The 14,542-nt window shown below is 45.3% G+C and overlaps 1 protein-coding gene across 1 annotated transcript; it reads right to left on the bottom strand.

The window, feature by feature from the left end:
- Positions 1-12,625: 12,625 nt before the first annotated feature.
- On the bottom strand, positions 12,626-13,390 carry LOC308419683 (phosphoglycerate mutase 1-like; the record flags this gene model as incomplete). Its single annotated transcript, XM_080915448.1, has 1 exon — positions 12,626-13,390. One exon carries the CDS (start codon positions 13,388-13,390, stop codon positions 12,626-12,628), a length of 765 nt encoding a protein of 254 aa, XP_080771574.1.
- Between the last annotated feature and the right edge of the window lie 1,152 nt (positions 13,391-14,542).

Below are 14,542 nucleotides of genomic sequence, written 5' to 3'. Positions count from 1 at the left end.
TTACTTTGGTTAAGACTTTGTTAATCTTGTTTATCTTCATATGGTTAAGAAGATACATGTGAAATGCTTTTAAAGGCACTGTTTGGAAGCAGAAGAAGGAGGCACTGACACTTGCATGGGTTAGTGTATCAGGCTGGTACTGTGGTGTGGCTCTCTCCCAGGAAGTGTAGTATTTATTTATTTTTATTGAAAATATTTATTTTTATTTTTTTGCATATGGGTATTTTGTCTGAATACATGTCTATATGCAGTGCCCAAGGAGGCCAGAAGAGGGTGTTGGATGCTCTCTAACTAGAGTTGCAGATAAGTGTGTGTTGCCATGTGGGTGCTGGGAACTGAACCTGAGTCCTCCACAAGATCAGCCAGTGCTCTTAACCGGGGAGCCATCTCAGTGGTCCCCAGATTTTGCTTCTTAATCTGGTCAGATAGTGGATACGTTTTAACTGGAGCACTAACTGTTTACATGAAGCAACCTGCTTTATACCTACTGCTCCTGAGAAAACTGAGGCAGGGCCCAGGGAGGCCTCCTCCTGATAGCATAGCCTGAAGAGGCAGAGGGGACACAGTGGCAGAGTTTGCAGTCTGTCCCCATCTGCTCTGTGCTGTTCCATCCGAGGCAGGCACTGAATGGCTCATCTACTCTTGCCGAACAGACCCATGTGGACACCAGACTGTCTGGGAAAGTTTATAGAGAGAAGGAAGGCCAGGTTTGCTGTCTGGAGTCTCCCAGAACTTGCATGGTCGAACCCAAAGGCAGAGTGCCCGTTGCCCTGCGTGCTAGCACTGACTTTGACACATTTGGGTCTCCAGGGCTGAGCTCTCTGAGTTCAAGGTCTCACATAAGTGACCAAATGAAGTTGGAAAGGTAAACTGAGGCTGGACAGTGCTGGGTCTTGTATACCAACCCAAAGTATAAGCTAAGTATAAGCTTAGAGCATATCTCTCCATCTATGCCCTCTATTTTTATGGTTGTAAAACTTGATCCAGAAGCGTAGGAAGAAAACGTTAAAGTTTCTGCATATCTATGCAGCTGAATGCATAACAAATTAGCTAGTTCAGTCTAGGAACTTCCAGGCTGAAATGCAAATTACAGTTTGCTTCCATGTGTTGCAAGGAACATAGACTGTTCCTATAAAGACTAGAAAGAAGACCATTGGGAGTCACAGAGGAGCTGATAAGACAGTTGGAAAGTGTGGACAGACAGAAGAACTTGCAGCAAAAAGGAGTGGACAGCATGCCACTCCAACCATGGCTCCCAGCAAAGATAAAGTAAGCCAAGGGTCCCTGGTAAACAGAACCTGGCGGTCATTCCCATGGGACAGAGCCATGGTTCTCACAAGCCTCTAATCAGGCTGAGGGATTGGGGGAGATGGTGACACCCCATGTGGGGCTGACTATGTTGTCACTCCCTGTGTCTCAGAGGGATACAGCTGGAAAGCATATGAAGAGGAAGCCTATGGTTTAATCCTGAGTTACTCTAAGGATGTGATCACAAGATCTAATCAGTTACAAGTCAGGGGGCCTAGGAACAAACTGACATAGCCTCTGGGAGAGAAAGAGAGACGGGGGTGGGGAGGGAGGGGAAGAGGCTCCTGGGACAGTCGTGGAGAGGAGAGATGGATGCAAACAAGCCAAGAAGTTCAGTTAGAGTGACACAGAGACACACTGTATGGTGGTCAGAAACCTCAGCACCCTTTGTAGTTGGGGAAACTGTGGAGTCTGATAAGCCCAAACAAGGTTATCATGTGGTCCATACTTGGACCCACCTGTCTGGTTCCAACTAGACTGAGAACCATGAAACCCCACAGTATTTTATTCTCCAGCCTCAGTCCTCCCACAGATGCCTAATGGTACCTGGGGTTTTGAAGTACTTGCAGTTAGTCCTTCTGGACAGCTCCTAGAACCTTATTTCGTTTCCCCAGTCCCCAAAGCCCTCAGGACACCCCTTGGCTTTGACCATTAGCCACCCTGGGGAGAACCCAAATTTTCCATAGGATGCAAAGCTAAGTCTGGCCAGTAGAGGCTCCTAGCATGAAAAGAAGGGAAGTCTCTTTGGAAGACAGCGCTTAAAGGCATTTAATACTTAAACAAGCTTAGATGGGCACCACCCTAAATGGTAGGGTCTGGATTTTAGGGAAGTGCTGAGACACTCGCTGGTAGGGAAACACTGTCTGAGATGTAAGAAAGTCCTATACACAGAGGAAGTAAAACGAATCACAATTTGTGGATGAATAGGGGAGAAAGATAAGGTTTGTGTGTGACCAAGACCACAGAAATCATCAAACAGTCTGGTGTCCACATGGGTCTGTTCGGCAAGAGTAGATGAGCCATTCAGTGCCTGCCTCGGATGGAACAGCACAGAGCAGATGGGGACAGACTGCAAACTCTGCCACTGTGTCCCCTCTGCCTCTTCAGGCTGTGCTATCAGGAGGCCTCCCTGGGCCCTGCCTCAGTTTTCTCAGGAGCAGTAGGTATAAAGCAGGTTGGCTCTCCTCTCCCAGCATGCTTCTTTCTCTGTAGTAAGGGGGTGAAGAGCTGGATCAGGGATGTTTCAGAGGCCCTGGAGATGAGGACATCCGACATGAAGTAATGGCCAGGGTGCTCTGGCCACAGGGTGTTTGATTTAGCCTCTTATGCTCTCCCTTGTCCAGTCCAGTCTGTTCCCCTAACCTGGCCGAGGTGTGTTGGTGGAACTTTCCCGGACTGTGCAGATATGAGCTGCTGTGGAAAGGAGGCATGGATCTCAGCGAAAGGCTGCTCACGTGGCATTGGCTCTGGTGCAGGAATCGAGGACTGGGAGCTACCAGCTGGGCTGTCTCATACACTGGGCCACGTCCCCACAGAGTGTGCAGTGTTTCTGTGGACGGGCCAGAGTTTGGCTTGTACTGCCAATTTGTTTACTCCCAGAGACTGGCATTCAGTGTTTTGTTTCTCAGAACATTTGTTTTCTCTCTCTCTAAGAAAAAGTATACTTTTGCCCAGCAAGTCTATGCTGTGGCTGAAAATTGGGATGGTATCACCACAGTGAAGCTAAGCCTGGAAGTGGTGTGGGTCTGGGAGATGGGGCTGAGAGAGTTGATGGGCCAGTCAGCACAATAATGGCTCCCCCCACTACTGCAGATTGGATAACTGAGGGGTGCTTAGGAGCTGTGCTCATGGGGGCAAGGTTTGCACTCCTGAGAAAGTAATCTGCAGCCTGGGGTGTGGAAGAGGCTCTGCAGCAGAGTTGGCTCTGAGCACCATCTCATTGGGAGCGATTCACACCACCAATCTCTGGTTGCCTAAGTGTAGGCAGCAGCTTGTGGGGATTCTCAGCCTCCATAATCATCAGGTTAAAAAGGTCAACTCTACCTAATAATAAGGGACAAAGGGACAGAGTCTGGGACAGGAAGAGCATCCAGGTTTGCACCTCTTCTTAGTCTTGTGGGATGGTGAGCATTCAGATGTTTCTGCCTTCACAAAGGATGATGGGCAGAGCACCTACCGTCTCTTGCCACTCTGCATGAAAAGAAGCGTCTTTGTGGAGAACAGTGATAAGAAAAGGTAGGGGCGCTTTCCAGATACAAGAGGCAGAAATCCCAAACATGAGTGGCATAAAGAAATGGTGGGGATAGTTGCATATCTGTTTGGGTCTTTTCATTTTGTTAGATTTTCAAGTTAATGGCTTTGTAGTTATCTTGGCTCCTCCCCCCCAATCCCCGCTGTTCACAGAATGGCTCCAGCAGCTCCAACCATTGTATCTTCATACATCTAAGCCCAGAGGGAAGAACTGGGAGTGAATTCCAGGGCGTGCAGGGCAGCAGGTAGGCTTTGTATACAGTTCTTTCTTTCAGTAAAAGAAAAATCACCTCCCCAGATTTCTCCTTCATCTAATTGACTGGAGCCTGTTATTAGTCTACCAATGAAACCATCTGGAAAATGGGAAGGCATGTATGATGCATGTTGGGGTTAGTAAGGACTGACACCAGGTAAGCGGCTCAGCATACAACACCGAGATCCTATCAGGAAGGATGGGGAGGAGAAAGAGATGGGTGAAAAGATGCGTGTGAGAATTTTGAGATGCTTTTAAGTCATCAGTGACTGTTGAGAATATCTTTGGTTCTCATGACCTGCCCACCTTCCATGCCTACTTCAGAAGTGGACTCTGAGTTTTCAGGGCTCCTGTTTGGAGTACTGGGAAGTTAAGTTCTTACCATGGTCTGTCTGAGGAGATGACATGTCAGCTTGGAACTCTAGTGTACTGGTTTGCTGGCCTGAATGCATAAATGATCAAGTGAGGCCAACAAAGGGGAAAGAACCAAGAGCCCATGTAATGTTGGGTTTCTCCACCTGCCCTGAAACAATGACCCTGAGACTGAATTATATGTGAATAAATAAATGCTTAGGCCATAAGCTTGGGCCTCTTCTCCAACTAGCTCCAACTCAATTGCCCATTTGTTCTAGTCTATGAGTGCCACATGGTTTGTTACCTCTCCTCAGGGTTTTTGCAACCATCTTCATCAGCATTTCAGGGCAAATCCCACTCCAGAGCCTGTTTTCTATCCCAGAATTCCTTTCTCTGTCCCCAAATTTCCTCCTCCCTATTCCCTGCCTGAGCTAATAGGCATTTCTATTGGTAGGTAAAGCTACCACACAGTGCACTAGAGAATCTCTCTACAAACCAATGGGAAACGTGGGTCCAGATGAAACACCTAGACCCCTGAAGGTTGACTTACACTGGATGGTTCGTTCAGTGGTCAGCGTGGCATAGCGATGCCATCCTTACTTCCTGCTAGGGACCAGAAACAAGTAACAGAATGTCAGGACCGATTCTAAAACTGGAATTGGTTGATTGAAAATGAGGAGGAAGGCGGCAAATGAGGAGTTCCATCCTGGGCTTAGAAGATCGCAGCCATGTTACGTTCTAACAAAGCAGTTGGTTAAGTTACTGCCTATTCCATGGCCTCACAGCTAGGGTGGGGTTGCTCAAGCACTTGGAACTTTCCAGGCTGTGAAGTGTGAGAGCTATTTCCCGAAAGTCTGAGTTTCTGTGAACAAGAGGCCAGCTTCTCCCCGAACTGGCCCATCTGAAGGTAGACGGGAAGAAACACGTCTTTGTTTATACACAAGAGGTCCTTTGTGTCTTGGGATGCTGAAGGCCAGGTGATGCCGTGCCTTGCAGGGCTAGAGCAGGCTAGTTCCTTGTCATGTGATGAGACGGAAAAAAGAGAGATAAGAGTGAAATCAGAGAGTTTTTCAGGGTGGGAGGCAGTAAGGGACCTGCTGGGCATGGAAGGTATTCCCTCCGATCAGGATCACCAGCCGCATGGTGGAAGGAGACAGGCAGCACCCGTGCACAGGATTGGCTTGCAGCCAGACGGTGGAAATAATTCCAGTAATTATCCTAATAGAGAGAGTGTGTATCTGGTCGAAGGCAGCAGCTCTGTACTGTCCTTCTGTCTTGCTGATGTCTGCCAGGTGTGTTGGGGACACTCACACTCAACATATTTGGTTTATAGACATCATCTTGGGCTACCTGTGACTGGAGAGGAAAGGAGTGAGATGTGCATGGTGTTTGTGTGTTATGTGGTATAGGGAGGCCATTGTGAGGAAGAGAAGACAGGGATGTGTAGATGAGGCATTGAGCGTGGGCCGTGTGGACAATTGCTCTCTTATCCTTTGCCAGTCAGCATCCTCCTCTCCAGAAACAGCACTGAGTGTCATCTGGGAAAAGAGCTTCTCACTAACAGTGCTCAGACTCTGCCAGGATGACATTCCCTCAGGCACGGGAGCCAGTTCACAGCCGGCAAATAGCCCAAGCCAGGGATCTCTGCAATGGGATTCAGTTCCTGAAGAACCGAGACCTGGTAGAGGATGGAAGCCCTGCTCTGTGTTCCTAATGTGGTGAGGTGTGAGAGTGGGGTCACTGGGGGGAGAGCTGCATTTCCCAAGAGAAATGAAAGTGGGGTAGGGGATAGAGAGAGGTAAAGCTGGGCACCTCATCTAAGCTCTGGAGACAATGACACCCCTGAACTTGTTAGGTACAAGAACCAAAACATTTCACACTTTCTTTATGAACATGTAAGCTTGGCTTCTGAGCTTAGATCATAGTTATCTATGGCACATATAAGTATGGCTCAGTGTGCATTGAGTGTGTTGGATATTGTGGCATTCCAACATATAACCAATTAAGAAAGGATGGATTCCTTGGGGTGTGATGGGAGGAACCAAAAGCCAAGTAGAAGGTTTCAGAACAGCAACAAGGAAATGTAAAATTAGTAGTCAGAAGATGAGAACCCACAGCATCAGGAGACAGAGAAGCTTGTAGGAAACACTAGGAAGGTCTGCTATAGCCAGGGGAAGAGAGTGTTCAAAGCTATTTTGAAGGGTTGTCCGAGCTACCTTCTGCCATGCGTGGTAAACACCGTAGCTCTCCCTTTGTCTTCTGCTTCAATGGGCTTGGGCCTGACACCATGCAGGGTTGTGGGTCAGAGATCAATAAAGGCACAGTAGATTTACATATTGTTGTATTTGTCATTTTTCTTATGATGAACTATATGCTGTCTTAGTTACTATCCTATTGCTGTGAAGAGACACCATGACCAAAGCAACTCTAATTTAAAATCCATTTAATTGAAACTTGATCACAGTTTCAGAGTTAGTCCATTTTCGTCATGATGGGAAAGTAGGCATGGTGCTGTAGAAGTACCTGAGAGTTATATACTGATCTACAGGACTAGAGAGACTCTGGACTTGGGATTAGCTTTTGAAACCCCAAAGCTCACCCCCCCCACTGACACAATTCCTCCAACAAGGGCAAATTCTCCTGATATTTTTGGTGTTTGTAAGCTATCCCTGGCTATGGCCTTTTGTTAAAGCAGCACAAGCTGGTCAAGACTAGTGCTAAGAAGCTCCATAAACTTGGGTACTCATTGCAGACACAGTCATACACAGGTGGTACCCACAGATGCAAAGATGAGGTCTGTAGAACTAGAGGATTGTGCTGCTCAGGAAAGGCACACCCGGGAGAAAGCTGCATCTGATTATCCCTAGCCTGCTGTATGACACTGTAAACAACCAAGTTTACTTATCAACCATCCTTTCAAGGCGTGTGAACCACCAAGATAAACTTTAATCTCAGAAGAGAGGTCTTCCTTACCATAGGAGTGCACTCACAGAAGCCCCAGTGAAAAGGTTGGTTGGATCAGTTGAGAGCCTCGCCTGAGGGTTGTCACTGAGGCAGTAAACCCTGAAACGGGCTGGCACATGCTGACGCCAGGCTCTGTTTAATGAACACATTGTTACCAGTAGCTCTGCTCTGTATTTATAGCTCATGATTTTGCTAAAAGTCTTATGATGAAACATTGTGCAGAATTTCATGCAAAATGTTTCTGAAAATGCTTATAGTTATGGAAACCTGACATTGCCACAATGACAGGCAATAAAAACAGGATATGACACACAGAAATGTTTCCACACAAACATGGACATGTGTCTATGTCTATGTCTTAGCACAGGACTAAGGTCTGGCTACCTTTGGATCATAGGGTTACAGGTGACTTGGGGGTTTCTAGTCATTTGTACTTCTCATTTTTCTATCATAATTATAGTATAGTGGTTTTCTGTGTCATTGTATCTTATAATCACAGTATAAAGACAAAACCATCTTTAAAGATAGTGTCTTCCTGCCTCTGACTTATTGTAGGACTACAAGAATGTGCTGCCATGCCTGCCTAATGCTATATCTCTGATCATGTCACTTGTGGGGATTGTCACAAAATGCCACATTTTAGAGATTATCCAGTTTGTTAGTGGTCACCCAGGATACTAACAGTAGAATTGAGAATCAAATTTGGAGACTTTGGGGGTTCTATGCCATCTTTGAGAGAGAAAGGGAGAGAGAGAGAGATAGAGAGAGAGAGAGAGAGAGAGAGAGAGAGAGAGAGAGAGAGAGAGAGAGAGAGAGTTTTGCTTGTGTATCTTCAGTAGGCAGACTGTGGGTGTTACCCATCCCCTGGTCTGATCTGTGTGTAGGGAGGGGAAATAGACAGGCCTGTAATGAGCGCTTCCCACCTGGCTATCCAGCTTTGGAAGGGGAAGGCAGATGAGTGTGGCTGTCAGAGGCTGACAGGTGAGCATCAGTTCTAGTTGAGATCAGTTCTGGTTCTTTGGGTGTGTGTGTTGTCCTGCAATCCTCCACACACAAGCAGAGAAACTCCTTTTGATGCATCAATTCCTGTCAACCCACCAGTGGGTTTATTTATTTACTGTCAAGACAGGATGGAAAAGGAGTCCCAGCAGAAACATCCAGAAGTGATAGTGGAAAGAAGCTTACTTATTTTATTTACAACATAACGGCCAGGGGTTTTACTGGGAGACTCGAGTGAGGTCAAAGGGTAAATACCAACAAGAAGAAAAGGTTGTCTAAGAGATGTGTCAGTCTGAAGGACATGGCATGAGTGTTTTTTGGGCATAGTCACTCTAAGTGAGGCTTACATATCTCCTGTAGTGGCTTGGTCTGATGCTGCTTGTACCCTGATAATAAATACTGCTTTCTCAAGATGTGGTTGCTGATCCTCAAATACACCAAGGGATGCTATGTGAGACCCGCTCCTCAATTTAACGGTCAAAAAAATGTTAGAGCCTGAGATTGGGCAGTGGAGGGAGAAAGGTGGGACTCGAGAATCGAGCGAGGGGCTTGTAGAAGAGCCGCCATGAGAGGAGATGGACTATGAGCATGTGACCAGGAAACAGCACCAACATGGGACTTCAGCTGGGGGAAAGTTAGTATAACTCTAAACCTGCCCAATCTAGGCTTATGGTTTATACATGAAATACCCGAATGGGGTGTCTTTTATACAGGCTAGCTAGGATTATGGATTCTTTCCACACTACTAGGGTAAAGGCACTGTACTTTACAGGAAGGAGGGAGGCAGATCACTTCTCAATGCCCACATCAATGGGGATCAATAAAGGACTCCGTAGCAAAGGGAAGCAGAATTTACAGAGTCCCTTGAACTGTGCAGTGAGGCCTCGCGGCTGAAGGCAGGATATTCTTTCTAATGGCGGATGCTGTCTTCACATCAGAGGCATCAGGAGGGCTTAGAAGCTGTTGTAGCAAATGTGAAGTGCCCCACATAGCTTCGTGTCTTTGATCGTTTGGCCCCAGTTGGTGGTATGGTTTTGGGAGATTGTGAGGCCTCTAGGGTGGGAGGCATAGCTGGTGGGTGGAGGTCACATGGGGGGAACCTTAGTGGTTTAGAGCTTGGCCTTCTTCCTGACTCGGCTGTTTGTTTCCTAATCAACACATTGTGAGAACCTGCTGCTGAAGACACTGAGACTCCATCCACGACACTTTCTACACCACACTGGACTCTATCATCTGAACCCTGAACCCAATCAAATAAATATCGCATCCCTAAAGAAATAATAAGAAAAGCTAACACAGGCACACAATCCTGAATCCCTATGCAGAGTTGTAGGCATGGGAACCAAGATTGCGCCAGCCATTGTTGACGTTTCCCTGGCCTCATAGTGTGGTACAGAGGCATGAAATGTAGGCTGTCTTCTGGGGTAAGAGAGGGAGCACTTCACTAAAGGTAATCTGAATCAGAACCTCTCAGGACTGCTGCCTCCAAAGTTCTCCAGAGCGAAGAGCAAGGCTACTTGTAGGCCAAGGCCTGAGGGGGCCTAAGAATATGCCAGAAGGTCTGATTTGGGTAACTTAATTATGCAACAATATATCTTGACTATGATGTCTGTGTGCCTTTTGTTTTTCAATTATTTACTGCTTACTGAGTGAATGACATGTCACAGGTTGTTTCAAATTGCTTCTGGCTGTTTAAATGTAGTCACTATAGAACACTGTTATCAATATTAATTAATATTCTTGTTACAGGCTTTCAAGCTCCTGAGACATTTTCATCACGAACTCACACTTACTGCAGTGCAGAAGTCTATGCTATTAGGCTTCTTTCACACCAGGTAGACAAGAATGAGACATCCAAATGCGACACACACAGCCACCAAGATGTAGAACCGCAGTTTTATTTTATTTTAAAATTAGTTTTCTTAGCATATAGAATAATGCACTTCATCAGGGCATTTTTTTTCTATTCACTTTCAATATTAAGGTTTATTTTTTTCAGGATAAAGTAACAGTTTAAATAATTACCAGAATTATGTATAAATGAAAATTCATTCAGACAAAACATTACTGTTTATAAGTAGCTAAAAAATATTTTGCAATTTATATAATAAATATATATTTGTTTAGGTTAACAGGCACCATCCTGATATCAGAAAAGTTTTTTTAAAAAAACCAATAAATAAACATTTAGGAAAGCAAGGTGTTTATATCTGAAATATGAAACAGCCTTAAATGCTTTTCTTCATATAGCACCCAAATCTCCAAACTGTCTAGAAAGTTTCTAAAAAATAACTCCTACCTTAAATTATTAAAATAGTGCCCAAGAGAAAGGTCAATTGAAGACAGAATTTATAATCTATATTTGTAATTCTCCATTCAATAAAACATCAATTACCAACTTATTAAAAGTCAATGGATTGTACATATGCAATCTGTTAATGGTGAAAGTCCGAGATACATATATTTAAAGTCACTCTCCTGACAGGACTTAAGCCGCTGCATCTCTGGTACAAACCTGAAAACTACCAAGGTGTCAGCTGCTCTAGCTTGTGTGCTTCCACAACAGTCCTATCTCATTAGGGCATTTCTATATGCATTCATCATTATGGTATGTTCCTATTGGCACCCACTGCCTCTGCCTGTCCTTTGCCCTGGGCTGGTGCTCTCTTCTCATTGTTAGCCCACCTTTTGCTTTCTGGTCACATACTCATTCTAAATCTAGAGTCTTCACGTGGAGGAAAAACAAGATATTTTGTCTCTACCTTCCCTATTGTAGAATTAAATTTCTAAAATGTGTATTTATTAAGTAATGATTTATTTAATGTGGATGTTGTTTGTGTGAGTTTATGCGAACTGCATGCGTGCAAGAAGGCTGGAAGAGGTTATCCGATCTCTTGGAACTAGAGTTACAGGTAGTTGTGGGCTGCTGTGTGAATGCTGAGAACCAAATTCAGGTCCTCTGTAAGAGTAGTAAGTGTTCTTAGTGCCAAAACCATCTTTCTTCCCCATGGTGGTTTGAATGAGAATAGCTCCCATAGACTCATACATTTGAATGCTTGGTCTTTAGTTAGTGGAACTGTTTGGGAAGAACTAGGAGGTGTGGCCTGACTGGAGCAGGTGTGGCCTTGTTAGAGGAGCTGTGTCATTAGAAGTAGGTTTTGAGGTTTCAAAAGCCCACAGCAGGTTGAATCTTCTTCTCCCTCTCCCTCTCTCTGTCTCTGTCTCTGTCTCTCTCTGCCTACAACTTGCAGATCAGATGTGAGTACTCATCTGCTTCTCTAGCATCATGCCTACCTGTCTGGATGCTACCATGCTTCCTGCCATGATCATAATAAACTAACCCTCGCAAACTGTAAATGAACCCCCAATCAAATGCTTTCTCTTTAAGTTTTTCTGGTCATGGTGTTTCCTTATGACAACAGTAGAACAGTAACTAAGATCCTGTCCTAGATCTAGAATTTTAACCTTGTTTTTAAAACATGCTTCCTTTATTGGGATGAAATAATATCTCCCCGAGAGCCAGAAAGGATGAATTTTCTAGTGATGGAGTCAGCACAGAGTTTAGGATATCTCTACAGATTCTACTTCCTTATTCTTTTTTTAAAAAAACTATTGCACATAACTCCTTTATTATTCTGATCTGGAAAGAGATTTAGTTGTTATGCCCAAATGAGTTCTGAACCCACACAGTAGGGTCAAGCATCTGGAACATGATTCAGACAGTGAAAGACAAAAACTTGGACATGATCAAGGGGCTCTTCACCTCTACAAAACAAGGCAAAGGGATCCAAACACAGCAAGAGGTACAAGGAGTTCCTCCCATTTGATATGAGGAATGGCTTATTTTCTGGTGACCACATAGGACTGTTTCAACTGCCACTAGCAACCTCAAGAGTTGCTTTTGTGTGCTGATATATGTATATATACTTTTCTTATATAAAAGTAAATGTAATACAGACGTGACAAGATTGATCCCAACTTTCTAAGGCCAGCAGCTCTTTTAGGGTCAGAGAGAAAGTGGGGTCTTTCAAATCACCATGAGGTTACTTTCACTCTCCACTGGAATGACTACGCCCCCAGTTACCTAATTGTGGGAAGAATGAAGAACAGGTTCCAGGGACAAAACTGGACCGCAGCTTCTCATTGGTCATACCACAGTGCAGTTCCTCCCTGACTTCCTCCTAAGCAGACCCTTAGTAAACAAAGAACTAAGAAAAACTATAATTACTATCTCTCAACTCTCCTGGTACAGGGAGCCGTCCCTGGATGTGGACCAAGAACCTGCACCCCAGAGGTGTTATTCTGACTAGATTCTATGAAGGGAGTGGGTGCAGGAGATAAAATACTAAAATGAAAATGGGAGCCACAGGTCCCCATCTGCAGCTACAATTTAAACTTAAGATCTTAAAGATGTAGTCAGTGTGGCAGGTGCTGGGGAGGGTGCAGGAGGCAGGAACAGGCAGGGAGGGTGTCGGGTAGGAGTCTGCCTCCTTGCCTTCACTTCTTCACTTTGCCCCGAGCAGCCACAGCTTCCATGGCTTTACGCAAGGTCTCCTCATCTCCCAGGAACTGCATGGGCTTGATGGGCTTCAAGTTCTTGTCCAATTCACAGACAATGGGAATGCCCGTTGGCAGGTTCAGCTCCCTAATAGCCTCTTCGGAAAGACCCTCCAGATGCTTGACGATGCCCCGAAGGCTGTTGCCATGGGCAGCAATCAAGACCCTTTCCCCCTCTTTGATCTGGGGGACAATTTTTTCATTCCAGAAGGGCAGTGCTCTGGCAATAGTGTCCTTCAGGCTCTCACAGGAGGGCAGCTGGTCCTCAGTAAGGTCTGCGTACCTGCGATCCTTGCTGATGTTGCTGTAGAAGGGATGATCAGGTTCCATTGGAGGTGGCGGGACATCGTGAGATCGTCTCCAGATCTTTACCTGTGCCTCACCATGCTTAGCAGCAGTTTCTGCTTTGTTGAGACCTGTTAGACCCCCATAGTGTCGCTCATTGAGGCGCCACATCCTGACCACTGGCAACCACATCTGGTCAATGGCATCCAGAACTGTCCAGAGGGTTCGGATTGCTCTCTTTTGAACAGAGGTAAAACAGATGTCAAACTCATAGCCAGCATCTCGCAACGCCTGCCCGCCGCGCTTCGCCTCCTCATGGCCCGCCGGGCTCAAGTGGGCCTCGTACCAGCCGCTGAAGCGGTTCTCCAGGTTCCAGGCGCTCTCGCCATGCCTGATCAGCACCAGCTTGTAGGCAGCCATCCTACTTCCTTATTCTTACCATTGACTTTTAAAGACATGAAAGGGCAGGATCCAGGATTGTTGGAAATGATCTCTTCACTCTTTTAACAGATGCTTAATAAATGCCTGCTACATGCCATCTATGGAGCCAGGCACTGGTCCACTGAAGGACAGTGAGATGGGTAGATCTCAGGTGGACCTCTCTGTCACGGAGACCAGACTGGGACAGGTAGGTGTTCAGTGAGTCATGACATACTCTACTGACATTGGTGATGAGGTTTGGTGTGCAGCTTTGCACAATGTGGACATCTAAAGTAGAGAGACTTACCTCTGGGGTTTCTGGAGAGAGTAATGTTGGCAATGAGTCAGCTAGGCCAGACAAGCCTTATGTCCCATGGACCATGCTCTTCTGAAACTTATAAGTTCAGGTTACCCGGCATGAATGGAGGGAGGAGACTGGAGTGGCAAATATGGTTGAACAAGGTAATGCAGGGTATATGAGGGTTTTTATCTTTATACTAAGAGTAAAAAAAAATCAATTGAAAAGAGAACTAAATGGTATCATTTATAGAATAAACATTATATATATATATATATATATATATATATATATATATATATATATATATATATATATATATATATATATATTGGTCTGTTCAGGAGAGGTTTACATGGGCATAAATCATTCAGGAGTCATGAAAGAACAGAGAAACCAGATTTAGACTGTAAGAAAAGGCTTGATTTGGCTGAGAAGCAGCCATTCCAGACAGGAGAATATAGGGGTTCAGTTGGAACCTGGGGAGAGCTGTAGGAGAGCTGTAGCCTGGTAGAGAACATTTTCTTTTTAACTTCATGTGTGTTTATCTGTGTCCGTGTATTCTGTGTGTGTGTAGGTACCATGGGAGCTGGAGGCATCTGTTCCCCTAGGGCCGGAGCCACAGTTGATTGAGAGCTGCCAGATATGAGTTCTGGGAATAGAACTCAGGATCTCTTCAGGAGTTAATACTTTCCCTAACTGCTGAGCCATCTTTCCAGCCCCAGTCCGGCTGACCTCTGAACAGTACTAGACCTTCTAAGACCGTGGACAGATGGAGATGGGCTGACTGTGTTTCTGCTCTATGAGATGACCCAGAGGTTCAAGATGCTATGTTTAAAGAGGACCCTTGAGTG

The sequence above is a fragment of the Micromys minutus genome (assembly GCF_963924665.1).
Source record: "Micromys minutus genome assembly, chromosome: 1".
NCBI lineage: Eukaryota > Metazoa > Chordata > Mammalia > Rodentia > Muridae > Micromys > Micromys minutus.
The sequence above is the reverse complement of the archived record's forward strand: the minus strand, read 5'-3'. Positions and strand labels throughout refer to the sequence as shown.